General features: G+C 40.9%; 1 protein-coding gene across 4 annotated transcripts in view; it reads right to left on the bottom strand.

Moving 5' to 3' along the window:
• Positions 1-852: 852 nt before the first annotated feature.
• Positions 853-17873, bottom strand: part of LOC148030452 (BTB/POZ domain protein TNFAIP protein) — a 35716-nt gene continuing 18695 nt past the window's right edge. Inside the window, exons 5-10 of one of the 4 annotated variants that reach the window (XM_087686774.1) lie at positions 4842-4906; positions 4692-4756; positions 1699-1758; positions 1569-1604; positions 1379-1444; positions 853-1305 (exon numbers count right to left, since the gene is read on the bottom strand). In XM_087686774.1, the coding sequence (XP_087542900.1) occupies positions 1255-1305; positions 1379-1444; positions 1569-1604; positions 1699-1758; positions 4692-4756; positions 4842-4906 (343 nt within the window). In that variant the 3' untranslated portion in view covers positions 853-1254. Of the gene's footprint in view, positions 1306-1378; positions 1445-1549; positions 1605-1698; positions 1759-4691; positions 4757-4841; positions 4907-17873 lie in introns of all 4 variants that reach the window. The other 3 variants (XR_015692194.1, XM_087686773.1, XM_087686771.1) reach the window with 3 other exon arrangements.

Below are 17873 nucleotides of genomic sequence, written 5' to 3'. Positions count from 1 at the left end.
CCGAGGTAAATGGAAGAGCATAGGTGAGATTGTACAGATCATTGGTTAGACAAGCGCATGGATGTGAATGTGTTGAGGACAAGAAGGAATCACTGTAGAGGGAATGAGCCAAGCAAGGTTTGTTGGATGGATTCTAATAGGCAAAGTGGTGGTTATTAGCATGGATAAGGGTATGGTCGATTTAGTGGTAGCAAGGGCCATCCTCGTGCATGCTCTAGGTTAACAACAAAATCTAGCAATCCTTAGAGAGTTCTAAGTGCAATTAGAACTAAGAAATGGGCACATGATATGTTAAAGGAATAAACCGTAGTCCTTATATCAAAGCAAGAACATGAGTTACATGTACGCATCGAGGAAGCTTTTATCAAAAGACCCCTGTGCACAAGCAGCAATAAGGATGATGGAGATGAGAAGATGATGATGTGAAGAAGAAATTATATGTTGCCAATGTCTTCATGCGGGATGAGGTTCATAAATGGGTATTCTACCCTCAATCAACCAACCCTCCTATACAATGGCTTTTCCACCTCGATACATTTACCTTCTTTTCTAACCACTTTCATCTTGCTGATTTCACTTCGTAAATATACATATATCATAGAATGTTGGCGTAATAATGTGACATCCAGACTCTAATCATTGCCTATACTTCATGGTATTGTACTTACAAATGATAAGTAGCAGAAAATGCAATATAGTTGCATCAATTTCAAAATACGTAACACCTATTTGTTTGCTAGCCATTCCTATGAAAGGATCATTGAAAAGGTTTGGTATGCATCTGTTTTACCAAGTTTTTGACAAGAGTGGTATAAAGGAGTTAGATCCACATGTTACACAACTTCAAAGTACTACAAACAGCCCATAATACAAAAATTCAACCCATATTACAAAGATCCACATGGTATACAACTTCAAAGCACTACAAACAGTCCATATTACAAAAATTCAACTGCCACTTGCTGTCCTCCATCTTTGTTGTATTCCAAGTAAGAGAGCTCAAACTCAAACCATATTAACTACAACTCGAACTTTACAAGAGTGGTCTGCTCCTTACAATGTCTTTACTGAAACTATGACGTTTGAAAGGAACAAGTACTGACTTGATTACCTGCTACATCTCTGGCAATAGTAACCCCCCTTTATTTTTATACAAAAGCCTATGGAGATCAAAATACACCAGAGAAGCTTCAAATGCCCAAAGCACACTCGCAGATGCGAGAGTCTGCTCAACATAAAAAATTATGGTCTATGCTAGTCAGAGTCCGATTCTTCTGCTTCAATTAGCCTTGCAATCTCCTCATCCTACAGTTAGGTAACACAGTTAGTTATTCTTTAGATGCAATTGATGCAGACCTGCAAAGCAGATAATAACTACCATATGAGCTTGAAATTCTTTCTCCTCATCAATGGCATCAAGCACTGCCTCATCATCTAACAAATCCTGCCAAAATGTTTTACAGCAGCTATCAGAGTGGGAAAAAAGACAATCTGCACATAAGTTATACATTTCCTTCTGCAGAAGGTGGCAAAAAGTAGTGAAAACTACTGCAGATAAATATTGTTACATCATCAGCAACTGTAAGCTCTCCTGTATCATTATCCTGCAAAATAATGCAGCATATCAGCACCTTCCTAACACATCTCAGATGGATCTCGTTTTGAGAGCCCATAACAATTTCAGTAGTGATCCGATACCTTGTATGCTACAAACATCAGAGGGTCAAATGGTGTGTAAACCAGGTACTCTGATCCACCCTGCAGTCAAAAGCATATCCTAAAAGTTCATAACAAAATCTTGCCAAACCCACCAGCAATGAAACACAAGATCGTGGTGTGCATAAATTCAACATTTCCATCCATACAAAATCATGACATCGCAATGGAGTTATTCAAAGTAGTAGCACAATTAAAAGTTGATGTCCTACAGCTCAAAGATGAAACTGCTCCCTCACATAGACAAGCTGAACAGCAAAGAAAGCTACTACTACATTGAATACAAAGTACATGCTACAACAGTACTTTAATCATACTTCCTCTGCTAACAATCAAAGTATTCCTAGGTTTCAATTTGTATGTGTTTGCAAAATCCCCACTGTGATTCTGGAAAGATGAGTTTCTTAAACAAAGGCAGCACATAACATTCCGCAAACTCCACCTAGACCATCACTAAAAATAACTCTCAATTATATGTTTCTTAATCCTAAATACTCCACAACATGACTCATGTTAGCCGAACAATTACTCGGTGTTCAGCAAACAGCATTAGTCACCACGAAATTTTGTATGTAAGAATTGTAACAGGTTAACAGAGGATGACCAAAACTCTAGTAGTTTACAACAGCACACAAAGGTTGCCTTGGTCAGCACACATGATGGTGCACCTGTCACACTTGAGCATCCCTTAAATGATTTTCCAAGTTTGAATAAAATATTTCCTTTCTGAAGAAACAACTGTCTGTTCTTGACTATCCTGATTGCACTTATTCTTTTACTGAAACTACATGCACACAGAAAGGCTTATTGCAGGGTGGTTTCATACATTCATTAATATATATATATATATATATATATATATCATGAAGAGACCTAGGCATTGTGGAAAAGAATGAGGAGAAAGGAGGAGGGAGAGAGGAAGAGGGATTTGGGAAAAGGAGAGGGTGTAATATGTATGAATGAAAACTTGAAAGTGAGAGAGGGAGAGGTATAGAGAGGAAGACGAAGAGGGATAGGAAGAGGGAGAGGGGTAGGGGTAGGGGTAGGGAGAGGAGAGGAGAGGAAGAGAAGGTGAGAAAGGGATAGAGGGAGGGAGAGGAAGACGAAGAGGGACGAGGACAGGGAGAGGGAGAGGGAGAGGGAGAGGAAGAGGGATAGGAGGAAGAGAAAGCAAGGGAAAGGGAGAGGGAGAGTGAGGTGATTGAAGAAGACAATGGCTTGAAAGTTGAGCTCAAGAGAGATAGATTGGTGAAGATGGAGGCTGATTTGTGTGGTGAGATGGGGGGAGGGGCTGCCCTTTTATAAGGGCCGAGGTGAGGGCGAAGAGAAGAGGAAGGAGTATGAAAGAGGGAGGAGTGTTAAAGAAGAGAAGTTTGAATGTGTAACAAGCCAAAAAAAGGGGCAAATTTTCAAAAAATGCACCAATGGACATTTTAAATGGTCTTTCTTTTGGGTACAATTCGAACACATGCAAACTGTACAGTACTGTATGAAATGAACATAGGGTATGGTACCGTACAAAATGTACCCTGGCTTACTGCCGCCTCCTAAATATTAGATGTCCTTACTTTCTTATTCCATTCTTTCTCCTATGTATCTTGTTTCCTTTGTTCTTTTTTGAAGAACTTGACTCCAAATGTTTACTCCCCCCCCCCCCAAGTTCCATTTACTTCATATTTTCCCAATATTAACATTGTATTCACCATCCCAAATGAATTCACTCGACATCGGTCCAAACATGGTTCAAACTTCCTCTTGTTGTCTTTGTGGTAGACAGAACTTGAAGTGCAGCTATTTAAGCTGTCATTTACATCATCCTCCACTTCTTGCTCTTATAATCTCTTGCTTATGCTGGTGGGTTCTCAAGTACCATCATGTTGATAACGACATTGTAGGCATGTAACTCAACATGAAAGTTTAGGAATGAGACAGATTTCGATCTTCTTCACCACATTATACGCATTCCCTTTGGTAATGAAGACAAGGTGGGAATACTTTTATTTTGGGGTGGAATTGACCCAAAAGATCAATGAAAAGCCTCCAATTCCTTTCCAAGTTACATGAAACACCTCAAGTATTGACTTGGCCATGAGTAAAGTCACAAACAACTAGAATACCCATCTTATAAAGCAGTGCATATCCTCAATTTAGTCATTGTGAATTCTTTCAGGTATGCAGGGTGTCCCACGCAAGAGAGATCTGTAGCAAAGACCAGCCATGACACTCAGGGCAGTTGCACCCTCCAGAGATATGCTTATGAACACAGTAGAGACTCCAGTTGTGCACATCCAATTTATATTCAGGCTGGCATTTTGATGACCCTGCCTAGCATTAGCCTTCCTGCTTGCCTCCACCCTTTTTTTTTGCATCCCAAGCTTATCTTTTGATGTTCTTCCTCTAAGCTTTTCTAGCCCCCAAAAGGCAGACATTTTTATTCTAAACAATATTACAAATAGATGCATCAATAAGAAATAATCGATGCAGTATCTTGGATCTTTCAAGTTCAAGGATGACTAATAGAAGATAATCACAACATCTTGTTGAAGGATATGACATGACCATCCAGAGTGGATCCCAATACGATACGACATTGCTAAATGGATCGGATGACCACTTCTTCAAATTCTGTACTTCAGTAAAGTACCTCTTAACTGTTCAAATAGGCACATGCTAGTACTTTTGGCCCATTGGGCTGCACACTCAAAACCCATTCCTTTCTTAATCACAATTGGCATGGTTCGAGGAAAAAATCCTGCATAGCATTTGAGCATTATAACTACTGTTTCAAGTATTAATGACATATGAGCCCTGGAAAGAAAGAATTGAAAGCATCATGAATAACAGTTTACCAAGTCTCATTAATTCTTAGATCAAGAAACCTCAATCCAAGAGCTCATTTTGCTAATGCAAACAATAGCATCACACTCACCAACATAACCTAGGCAACTACAGAAATCCAAATAAATACTGCATACCACTTTAAAGCTTGCCAATTCCAGTCCCTCATTTAGCGACTCTCCAAGAGCGTCACCATCATACACTGTTGTGAGTAAAGTGAGTGAGAACTCAAGGCCAGGAATTCAAGGAAAATGGAGAGGAAGAAAAAAACAGCCACAAAGAAGTACCTGCATTAAAATCCATGACATGATCTTCTGTATAACAAAAGCCTCCTCGTACTGTTAGACAAAACCTGCAAGCATAATATCAAGGTCAAAAACATCCTTTTGAGATATTAAGTCGACAGTCTGACCATATAATAAGCAACTCTTGAATAAGAAAAAACATGCAGAAATCCTGTCAGTCCCAACACTTTACAGTCTTACGATTAGCTTCACCTCACTAACACAGAAACCAGAGAATACATGTTTCCTTTAGCACATACATACAGCAATCCAAGTCTCCATGTTTGCTGGTCTAAAAAGCCATTTGTTACTTTAGTTCTGTGCAGGTAAATGACACCCTTCTAACAATCAGCATGGTCCAATTGAATGATACCATTAGTTTGATCAATGCCAAATTCTTGATCTTGTACTGTGTGTGGAGTCCAAACCAACTAAAGCAGCTAAGCAGGTCTTAAAACCACATCATAGGAAATTGTTAGAAGTCAATGGACTGCATGTCAACAAGTGTGCTAATATCAAAGCACCCTCACGTAGTTTGAGTATGCCAAACCCCTCAAACCCTCTATCAAGGTTCCTAGGCAACATGCTTCTCCTGTAAGGTCACCAAGCCCACAAGCTACTTTCTAAGGTTCTGTAGGTACTAGGTTCCTGAATTGGAATTTACTTTTGCAATCTGCATGTTGACCTGCCTGTATAGGCACAATGATCAACTTCACAAGCACACAAGGTGCACACAACTAGGGAGAAGCAATGATTTTTTAGAAGATGTTCTAACTAGAGATGTTCGTGTTAGAAGTGCAAAGCCTAGACACAAAAAGATAATCAAATGTGCAAATGTGACTTTCACATGTGATGTGCATTGCAAGATAGTTATTTCACAATGTGGAACCTAGAACCCCGACATATCAATTGGTGCCAAAGGCAAAAGTTGTCATAAGTTTGTACCATGTGGTACCTGGTAACAAAATTTGGCCTAGAACATTCAATTAGCCATAAGTGTCAGCGGTGACACTAGGGGATTAACATTAATTAGTTAATCAATGCTAGTTTTAAGGCTAATGACAACTCAGGATCACTTTGGTGATAAATTGGCCTAGCCAATTTAATTGTTGGATAGTTAGATTAATTTTTATGCACCAAAAATATTTATGGAATTTGTTTTTGAAAGGCTATCACTTGGCAAAACTTAGCCATGCAAGTGGGAAAAGGTCGTGGGAGGCTTTTGAGAGAGCATTCCGGAGGTGGAGGAAGAGGAGTATAGGCTACAACAGCCATCACCAACAGCCGGGGGTCATTTCTAATCAACAAACTCAGCCCAAGCAGTAGACGACACCTTGGGGAGGTATGACAGCACCAAACAGTTAACAATAGCATTTCTAGGGCCTTTAGGCGGTCGAGGACAAGTGCAAAGACTATCTAAACAACGTAGCAACTGTTTTCCTAGATTTCATTGCAAAGAAGATCAAAATTTTCTCTCTCCTCAGCATTCTCTCATCCTCCAGCCTATTCTCATTCTTCCTCACCAATTTCTAGCAGACTCAACCATTGGAGCTAGAGATTTTGATGAATCTCTACACAAGAAGCATGCACAAAATTTAAGACCTAAAGACTTGAATTTCAATCACTGGAATCAACGATTTCAGGAGATTTGAGTGGCCCTTCAACCAGCACACATTTGGGCTTGAATTTGTCACCCAAGGAACACAATTTAAGGCCAATCCCCACGCAAACCAAGGGGCAATTTGGTTTAAAGGTTTGCTGGTCATTTATGATAGCACGAGGATCAATAGAAGAGATTAAAGAATCTTGATGTACTCCATCCATTTGCAATACAAAATAAAGAAATCCCACAAGGGGCGCCAGTTCCACTCTCCAAGGTTAAGCGGTCAATTGGATATTTCAATTTATAAGCTTTGGTTGCTTGATAGAATTATTAATTAATCACATTATTAGAGCAGGAGTAAGAGTGGATGCCATGTACGTTGATTGATCAACTGAAAGAGCATCCAACTCATATAACCCATGACATAAAGTGCCAGTCAAGACCAAAGTCGTGTTCTTTGTCTCTCACCATGCATCTATCATCATCAAATGTGACCTGCAATCCACAACGTGCCAAAGAAGAAATAGAGAGCAGATTCTTCTTTATACTTGGCACAAACAAAGCATCCTATAAGCAGAGAATAGAGCCATTAATGGTTGTGAGCACAATCTCCCCAATACCTTTAATAGGGTATGATGCATTGTTGGCACACTGTACAGACTTGCCAACTGGAGTTGCACCAACAGAAGCAAATAAATCTCTACGAGATGTGATGTGCCTAGAAGCACCACTGTCAAAAAACCAAGTGTCTCCATCCTCAGTAGAGCTAAATGCTCGATCAACCCAAGAAGTATCATTACTGCATGTGTAAAAGCAATACTCCCTATTTGCAACAAAGGACGCGGACTCAATAGCAATGGAAGGAGCATCAGAAACAGACATTTCTTGCTCCTTTTTCTTCTCCTTGGCAATGCACTTTCTACACTCAGTGATGTAGTCGCCTGCATTTTTGCAATAATGGCATTTGTCCTTTTTGGCTTGTGTGCCCCCTGTCAAAAGATGGCGTACCAACGAGACAATAGGGTTTGCGAGGAGGAACACGGAGTGAACTTGGCAAACATGGAGAAGAGAAAAGAAGAGAGAAAAAACTCTGATGAATGGAATGATGAAGGCCTGAATCATGGAGTGAATGTGATACAAGGGAACAAGGGTGCCGTAGCACAAGGAGATGAAGACAGTCACGAACCACAAACTGCAATGTCCTCTTGAAGGAGTATGAGGGTAGTGGAGAGGCTGGAGAGAAGAGGTGACGGACTGAATGAATCAGCCGTGAGGAATGAATGAGAGAGTGGCCTATAAATAGACACAATCAGTCTAGGATGGTGCCCCTTTTTGGGGCTACAAACCCTAAACGCAAAACGCAGAAACGCAAAAATGCAAACTGCGGGTGAAGGGTGAAGGGTTTCTCAACACCCCCTCTCAGGCCCAAAATGGGGAACAAGAGAAGAGTGAGGTGGAGATGCAATGTTACATGCTGAAGAATACTCATGCAACAGGTGCCACTTGGACAGTGTCCCTCGTGGGGAAATTGTTCACTTGCCCAAGCGCCCTAGTACAAAGATGATGAAATCACGCAATGCATATGAGGAATGTCGGACTTTGTGTGGTGCCGAGAACCATAAGAATATACATGTATTCGATCTTGAGCGGTGGCTCTATGCTGACCAAGGAACGAAGAAGATCCACCCTGTATTCTGAGAATACCACCTGAAAGGAGACCTTTGAAGATAGTCAAGAGACTGGATGAGCTGTAGAACCCAAAACTCAACCTCGGGAGAGAAGCCACTAGCTCCGTGACTCCATGCTAGAAGGCATACGAAGGCCTAGCCACCAAGTTGCTGCCGAAGACCCAAGGGCCCCGATCTAGGTAGATCCTCTAGATCCTTGGTATGAGTAGAGAAAATGACTACTCAAAGAAGAGCCACTCCTCGAAAGTAAAAGGTGGTGGTGTGTGAAGAACTTCATGGCACATAAGGTCCCTCTCTGAATCGGAAGGAGTAGAAGTAGGAGCCCTCTTTGAAGCCGAAGAAGAACTGGAAGCCCCCTCTGAGGGCAAAGTTAGAAAATCCCCCTCTGAATCCCACAATCTGAGAAAGAAAGGGAATCCAACCACTCATGGCTCATGGACTGCGAAGCATCTGATGACGAAGGAAGTGCCACAGGTCGTGCCGAAGAAGATATCTGGTGCTTGGAAGAAGAAGCCGGAAAGCACCCAAAAGTGGTCTCTCGAACCTGAGTGGAAGAGGATGGGGAAGAAGGTCAAGATGAGCCAAGGGTGCGGAACAATCGCAAGCTCTCGAAAGAGTGAACTATGAAGGAGATGTGGGCCGTGGAAGCCATTGTACCCGGAAGTGGGTGGGGAAAACCTCCTCGCAAAGGGGTGGTCTCCAGGAGGGCTTATCTCCTCGTAAGGTCTTAGAGCCTCCATGTGCTCGAAAGGACTTAGTGCATGTCGGGTGCGGCTTATTGCCTTGAGCATAAAACTCTGATAGCCGATGCAGAACGATCTCTGTGGCCCAGAAAGAAGAGGTAGCACAAGGAGTGCTTGGTGGAAGACGCATATACTCCGAAGGAGTGGGGAGCAAAGGTCGATGTCGACCATCTCTGGTGGGATGACCATTTGTGCCGCAATAGGAACACCCAATAGACTGGTCATCTATTGGTAAAGAAGCCATGGATACCAATGTGCCTTGCTGAAGAAGGAAGAGGTCATGGTCCTTTATTCCCAAATACCTCCCACCTAAAGGCAATGTTTCGTAAGGTTGAGAGAAAAGAATCAGCTAGTCTAAGTATGTACAAAGCTGAAATACATATACTATCCAACTTTCATCATCTATCAACAATGAGAGAACCGCTCTGTTGGAAGACCCTTCGCAAGAAGATCTACAGGATTATCATTTGTATGTACCTTGAGAAGCTCAATGCTTTTGCTATCAAGTACATCCTTGATTAAGTAATACTTCAGATGTATGTGCTTCATCTTTGCATGAAAGATGCATACATCAAGCTACCTATAGCTTAAGCATACAGAATCTTGGTTATTTCAACCTTTCATCATCAGATGTAGGGTTGTCCTCTGCATCGAGTTTCATATATGGAGACAGTGGTACACCAATTGTTTTCCCCTCCTCCATATTGAAACACTGCAAAACCTTGGATACATACTCCTATTGTGACAGATAAAGAAAACCTTTTGATCTGTCCCTGAGTATACGCATGCCAAGGATGTGATTTGCCTCACCAGCATCCTTCATATCCAAACTCCTATGTAGGTTCCACTTCAATGTATCTAATGCATGAACATCCCTACCACCAATCCACATGTCATCCACATACAAAAACAATATAGGTTGTCATCTGCTACCTTCTTGGTATACAAGCAATGAGTCCTATTTCAGCCCATACAAGCTTTTGTTGAGTTTACATACCATCTTTTAAAACCTTTTGGTTGTTGGATATATATTTTCTCATGCAAATCACCATGTAAGAAAGCAATCTTTACATCCATCTGTATGAGTTCCATATCCTCACATACAACCAAGCCCAATATGGTTCGCAAAGTAGTCATCTTGACTACAGAAGAAAAGATCTCGTCAAAGTCAATCCCATGTTGTTGCTTGTATCCTTTTGCAACAAGTCGTGCTTTGTACTTTGGTGTAGAACCAAAAGTGACCATCTTGTAAATCCATTTGCATGGTAGGACTTTCTACCCCTTGGGCAAATGTACCAAATACAATGAGAGAGCCACAAAATGGAATAGGCCGGCCTTAGTAATCAGGTCTATTGATTCTTATAATTGAGAATAGTCTCACGATTGACTAAAGGAACATATTGGACTGGGGGAGGAGTTTGAGGTGCCATTTAGATAAGAACAAAACACATACACACCACATAGACAGACACAAAAGAGACCTACAAAGTAGTAGAATTAAAAACATATAAGAGTTTTTACAAGACTTTAGCTCCAATTTGTTGCATTGTTCCTTGCGTATGTACACAAATGCTTCGCAGCCAAACACTCTCGAGTGTGCTTGCCAAGGTGGCTTGCCCAACCACACTTCTTGAGGGACTCTTCCCTCCAAAGACTTGTTCGGTGACCAATTTATCAAGTGTACGACTGTCATAACAACCTCTGCCCAAAATCCATGAGATAATGCAGCATGAGACAGCATGGTACGGACCTTCTCTTGAATATTCCTATCCATACACTTTGTGACAGCATTTTGGGATGGATTATAAGGAGGCAGTGAGTTCCCTCTTTATCTCTTTGCTGTCACAAAAGGCCTGAAAGGCTTTTGACGCACATTCCCCACCATTGTCAGAGCAAAGACACTTTAATGTCATGCTATTCATATTTTCAACAAGTGCCAAGAATTTTATAAACTTATCCAATGTCTCGTCTTTGCAACGGATCATATAAACCCACACTGTGTATGGCATCATCAACAAAAGTGATAAAATATTTCTTTTCCCCGAGAAACAACCCTCGCATCTCACATACATCTAAATGTACCAACTCTTAAGGGTGAAGATTTTAATGAAAAAGACTTTTTATGTGATATTTGAGTATGCTCGCCAAATATACAATGATCACAATGGTCAAAATCAGCATACTTGGAACATGGCAAATAACCCAAACGAGAAAGTGCTTTCATTCCAATTTGACTTATGTGCCCCAACCCGCTATGCCATAAAGACACACTTGGCTGCTCGGTTATAGTAACAACATAATCACACACACTAGATACATGCAATAGATAGAGAGTATCACTTTTAGAGCCTTTAGCAACAATCCTAGATCCCTTACATATCTTCCATTTGCTATCCCCAAAGGTGCTATGATAGCCTTCATCAACTAGCTGCCCTATGCTTATCAAGCTCTTCTTGAGCTGAGGTACATGTTTCACATTTTGCAAAGTGAACATTAAACCATGTTGAAATACTAATTGCACATTGCCAATTCATGCAATATCACATGCATAGTTATTCTCCAAGTAGACAACACCATCTCTACCACCACTATAGTCAGAAAACCACTCACGGTGTGGTGTTACGTGAAATGAAGCACGTGAATCAAGAATCCAAGTGGGCATGTCATCGTCAAAATCTACAATCAATGACTGTGCACTAAAAGAAGAAGCAAAGAGTACGTCACTACCACTGTCACTCTCATGATTAACTGCATAGACTTCCTCTATTTTTACACTACTCTTCTTTGCATGTTGGTTGTCCTTTTTCTCATCTTTGTGATCATCAGTGTTTTTCCATTGCCCTTCTCTTTCTTCCACTTAAAATAATCCTGCTTGAAATGCCCTTTCTTGCCACAGCAATGGCACCCTACATCTTTTCCACAAGACTTCTTGCGTGCTTTGTTGTCAAAATTACCCTTTTGCTGGGATCTACCTCTAGTATGCCGTGCATTGGAAGACTTGTTTGCTGACATATTTTGCCTATTGAGCTCTTCCATGAGTAAAGAGCTCTCCACATCTAAATATAACAGCATAGCATTGGAATTACTCATTGCTGTCCTAAAAGTATCCCAACTTTCAGATAAAGTGCATTGCAAAAATGTTACCTTAAACTTCTCATCAAAGTGAAACTCCAAAGTAATCACCTCGTTGAGAATAGAATTAAACTCATTCAAATGTACAAACATGGTTGTATCTTCCTTCATACGAAGATCCATCAAGTTTTTCAACCAATAAACCTCGTTGGCTGCACTTTTTTGAGCATATAACTCCTCAAGTCTTTGCCGCATATCATAGGCAAATTTCAATTTCTCTATGTTGAAGAGCAAACTGTCTGACGTTGAAAGTTCTATGGTAGAGCATGCAAACTCATCTAACTCATCCCACTCATCTGGATCCATATTGCTAGTTTTACCAATTTTGTCTTTATGGGCTTCACCTATTTCTTTTGCACCAAGACATTATAGCACTACTTCTGCTATAAAATGTGAGCCCAACTATTACACAAATGACCAAGGTACGAAGCAAGTACCAACCAGCAATGAAAAAACAAGTAATTGCATGGGTACAAAGAGTGGTACCTCTCTTAGGTTTTATTTGTGATAATTGTATGTAAAGTACAAGTACTAAGGGTGTGTTCACACCTGAGCATGTATAAAAGGCACCATGGTGTGACGAGATGCTCTAAACACAATACCAATTATACGAAAAAGCACAAACTGATAACAAAGAACACAATTAGGGTTAGGATAATTGAAAGACAATGAACACAGAGAATAATGAAATGAATGACTGCTGAATATACAAAGCTCATGCAACAAACACACTATGCAAAGAGTAAATATTGTACCACAAACTCTTGTATCTCGAGGATTAGGATAGGGATAGTAAGCTGGAGAGTGTGTCATTCGGATCCCAAAACGCAGTACAGCAACCTCCAAATGTCGAATACCAACAAATGCAGCCAAGGAAGGCTAGATCTGATGCAAACGGTAGTGCAAGAGAGAAAAATACTAAAAACGCAGGTGAGGAGAGAGAAAATGGCAAAACACAACATGTTTAGGTTAGGCGACAACTGTAGGAGAAAGAACAACTAAAAACGCAGGAAAAAAAAGCAACAACAGTCAGCAGGCTGAAATCAGCTCCAAACAATGTGTGGTAGGCTGGAAACAGGTGCCACACTATTGTAGATAGCAATGGCCAGCTTGGACCACGATGTCTTCCGTATCTGGGGTGTAGATAGCAAGCTGAAAGACCTAAAATTTGCAAAAACGAGATTAGAGAGTGGTGGGATACATGTCTATTTATAGAACGTTTGGGGCACCCAAATTAGGGTTTTACATGTGGGACATAATAACTCTCTAGGATCGTGTTTTCTTTTCTAAAATAAAAGGTTTGCTTCATTAATTAAGCATGTTTTGGGGCTGTTTAAAGCCATAAAGGCAAATGGTGGTACCAAATGATCCACACTTGAAGAATGCCCTGGAGGGGGAAATCTCGAGAGTGTATGTATGGGAGGATGACCTCCCATCAGTGATACACCACCCGAATAGGAGAAAGAAGGAATCCTAAAGGTTGTGTCTAATGGAGGACCCCCCGATGTGGTGTGTGGTATAAACATAGGTGCACTTAATGGAGACTGAAAGGAATATGTAGTAAAAGATGAGGAAGGGATGGGTGGGAGCCCAAATGGATTTGTGATGGATGAAGATGTGGGAAACATCATTGGTTCCTTTTGCCCATTAAATAAAACAAAATGAGATGTACCTACTCCAGTATGACCATGAGAAACAAAATTATTTGAAAGAAAAGGAAGAGAAGGGATACTTATAAGTTCTTGCTTCTTTTTCTTACCTTGTCTGGAGTTTTCGAAGGAATATCTATCTTCCTCATTACTTCCAAACCAAAAGATGTTATATATTACCCCTTCTTCAAGAGGATCTCCCAAACCATGAGGAATAGAAAAATTAGATAGCATAGAATCAAAAACGAGATTGTGCATACCTAGTATTGGAGAAAAGAAATAGAATGGAAGTGGTATGTAATCCGTGCCAATTTCCACTTCAGGATGGCTAGTCTGAAGTGGAGATTCCGTCGTACCTGCATGGTCAATAGTTCTGTGTGCAGCAAATCTAAAGCAAGAAACTCTGGCTCACCTTCAATCTGCTGTTGAGCCCTATGCATAAGGATGAGATTGTACTCAGCGACTAAAATCTCATACGATCAATGGAATCCATGGTAGTCCAAAGTTTCTCCACCATGCTAGATCTAGCAAGGGCAAGCTGGGAGGCCCACTCCTACTCATTTCTTGACATGCTTAGCTGTGGAGCGGTGTGTCAGTGTTCAAAGTCATCTGAACCTTCTATTGTTCTTGCTCCTGGTGCGAATAAGCTCTCCGATCAAGTCCAAGGTTTCTCAAAGAAAACTTGGCTCTGATATCATATGACAAGATACTCTAAACACAAAAACACGATACCAATCGTACGATAAAGCACAAACTAATAACACAAAACACAATGAGGGTTAGGGTAACTTAGAGACAATGAACACAGAGAATAATGAAATGAATGACTACTAAATATACAATGCTCATGCAGCAAATACACTATACAAAGAGTGGATACTATACCACAAACTCCAGTATCTCGACGATTAGGACAGGGGTATGAGCTAGAGAGTGTATCGTAATCCGAACGGATCCCGAAACATAGCAAGGCTATGAGAGTGCACAATAAAAGAAGGAACTCCAACACAGAGGAAGAGAGAGAAGAAAAGAAACCTGCACTAAACAAGGAACAAATGTTGAATACATGAAGGACTAATCAGTCCTTGCACGCAGCCCACAGCATCAGTGAGGGCACCAGATCAGGCTGATGATGACGGCAGCACCGAAGACGGAGGAAGATGAAGGAATCGGAGTATGCACCTGCCAAGGAAGGAGGGAAGATGATAATCTAACTAACTACCAAGTGGAAAATGGCTATAAAGAGCCAAAAAACCCAAAAACTGGCCAACTTGAAATTTAAGGCCAATATGTTCGACCAGCATTTAATGCTGGTAAAAATGTCAAAAATGCTCAAAAAAATCCTGAAACGGGTGGACAATGTCCCACAAGTGAGGCAACCTGAAGAATGCAAAAACTACCTCGGGAAATGCACATAAAATCCTGATTAGAGGAGAAAATGCACTGAAATGCAATAAACTGAGTGCTCTAGAATGAGCTACCTCCTCTGTCAAAACAAGTGATAGATAGGTTACAGCTCCTAAAGTCCTCGTCTAACTTAGACTGAGACTCACAGGCAGGAGATGACAAGGCATGATAAACATGACTACTAACAACCCCTCTCAGATCCTGGATGTGGCGAAAGGCTAAGGGAGAAACGGATCCTAGGGTGGCAAGAGGAATGTCAAAGAAGAAAAGAAACCTGCACTGAACAAGGAACAAATGTTGAATACTGAAGGATTGATCAATCCCTGGATGCAGCCCACAGTGTCAGTGAGGGCACTAGATCAAGTTGATGATGACAGCAACACCGAAGGAGGAAGATGACGGAGTCAGAGTGTACACCTGCCAAGGAAGGAGGGAAGATGATAATCTAACTGACTGCCAAGTGGGAAATGGCTATAGATAGCCAAAAAACTCAAAAACTGGCCAACCTAAAATTTGAGGCCAAAAACATGTCCGATCAACATTTAATGTTGGTCCAACCAGCATTTAATGCTGGTAAAAATGCCATAAATGATCAGAAAAATCCTAAAAAGGGTGGACAATGTCTGACAAGTAAGGCAGGCTGAAGAATGCAGAAATTGCCTTGGGAAATGCACATAAAATAGCGACTAGAGGAGAAAATGTAGTGAAATGCAATAAACTAAGTGCTCTAGAATGAGCTACCTCCTCCGTCAAAACAAGTGATAGATAGGTCAGAGCTCCTAAAGTCCTCGTCTGACTTAGACTGAGGCTCACAAGCAGGAGATGACGAGGCATGGCAAACATGACTACTAACAAATGCAACCTCTGGATGTCCAACACCAGCAAACGTAGCCAAGGAAGGCTAGATCTGATGCAAATGGCAGTGCAGAAGAGAGAAAGACTAAAAACGCAAGTAAGGAAAGAGAAAACAGCAAAACACAGCTTGTTTAGGCTGGGTGACAATTGCAAGAGAGAGAAAGACTAAAAACGCAAGAAAACCAACAACAACAATCAGCAAGCTGAAATCAGCTCCGAACAGTGTGTGGTAGGCTGAAAACAAGCACCAAACTGTTGTAGACAACAATGGCTAGCTTGGACCGCGATGTCCTCTGCATCTAGGATGTGGGCAACAAGCTAAAAGACCTGAAATCTACAAAAACGAGATTAGGGAGAGTGGTGGGCTGCATGCCTATTTATAGACAGTTTGGGGCACCCAAATTAGGGTTTTAGCATATGGGACACAATAACTCTCTAGGATCGCGTTTCTTTTTTTTTAATAAAAGGTTTACTTCATTAATTAAGCATGTTTTGGGCTGTTTAAGTCAAGCTAATGCATTTTTGGCTCAACAGGTGGCCCTTTATTCCCAATAACCTCAATAGAGGTCCATTAAACATGTTACTCCATTTCCATCTTCATTGTATATTTCCTTTGTCATATAGATTTAAGCATTCACTTGTTGTTCAAGGAGTTCGTTCTCTGTGTACTTAATTAGCCCACTTATCCTCACAGTGACCTTGTCCAAGCAAAGCATCGGAGTTCAATTGACAATGTCCTGTGCATGGCTCATGGAGTACTATGCACATATGGCATTGCCTCTTATAGATATCATAAAGTAAGATTTCCAATTGATATAGATAATATTTACAAAGAAAGCTTGAATGCCATCTATTCTCATTCACCCTATATTGAGACTATCACATCCCAACTACTCTTTTTTGTGATTTGTAGTATTGGCAAACATGGTATAGAAGTAGTTTTACAATAGTGTGCTCATCCTGCAGCTTATAAGAGTTGGAAGCTCAAGGCAAAAAAGTTGGCATACTCCACTATGACAAGGAACTGTTACCTATTGTGCATGCATCGAACAAATAGCGACATTAATTGATTAGATAAGATTTTTGAATCAAGATGGACCAGCAAGCTTTACACTACCTACCACCTTAGTTGCACAAGGATATAACTCCATGGCAATTGCGATGGCTGCAATTGTTGAGCTCAAAGTGCATCAGAAGCTGATTAGCTCTTTAAAACAGTCCCAAAACATGAAAATTACTGGAACTTTCATGAGACAGTGTGCAGTCCTAGAGAGTTTCTGTGTTCCATAAGCGAAAATCTAATTTGGGAGGATGCTTTTGTATTTCTAAATAGACAAGTTGCCCACCATTCAGCCCATCCTTGTCTTATAGGTTTCGATCATCATCCCTCTTACACTAATTGTCCAGCCCCCAACAACTATTGCTGACCCCCATTGCGGTATTTCTTTATAAAATGGAAGTCGTATAACTAAGATCCTCTGACCTCCTCCGCTAATCCAAGTGCCACTTGCTGTCAAAACTAAATCGCAAGCCTCCAAACCAATTCGCCCCTTGGTTTGCTCGGGAATTGGCTTTCACCTTGCTCCTTAAAAGACAAATTCAACCCCAAATCTAATATTGGCTAGTTGGCCTATTGAATCTCCTTGAAATTCCTCAATTTTAGATGCTGGAATTCAAGTCCTAGGCCCTCAATTCTCAACATGCATCCCGAGGTGGCTATCAAATGCTAATTTCTGTTGTAAATTAGGATTTACAACAGAGATTGCCTAAAATCTCTTCCTCTAATGGCTCAACCAGTTTGTCTTCCAAGTATCCTTGAGCAGCTATAGACCCTTAGGTTGGCATCAATTAATTAATTAATGCCTAGTCTCTAATGTCACCACTAATAATAGTGATTTAGTCTAGGCCAAAATTGCACATCAAGTACCACAGAGTACCTGTCAAGCATAACTTATTAC

This window comes from Lygodium microphyllum, chromosome 10, assembly GCF_053477565.2.
Source record: "Lygodium microphyllum isolate KBCC chromosome 10, Lygodium_microphyllum_v1.1.10, whole genome shotgun sequence".
Classification (NCBI taxonomy): domain Eukaryota; kingdom Viridiplantae; phylum Streptophyta; class Polypodiopsida; order Schizaeales; family Lygodiaceae; genus Lygodium; species Lygodium microphyllum.
This window is presented reverse-complemented; position numbering and strand designations above follow the sequence as displayed.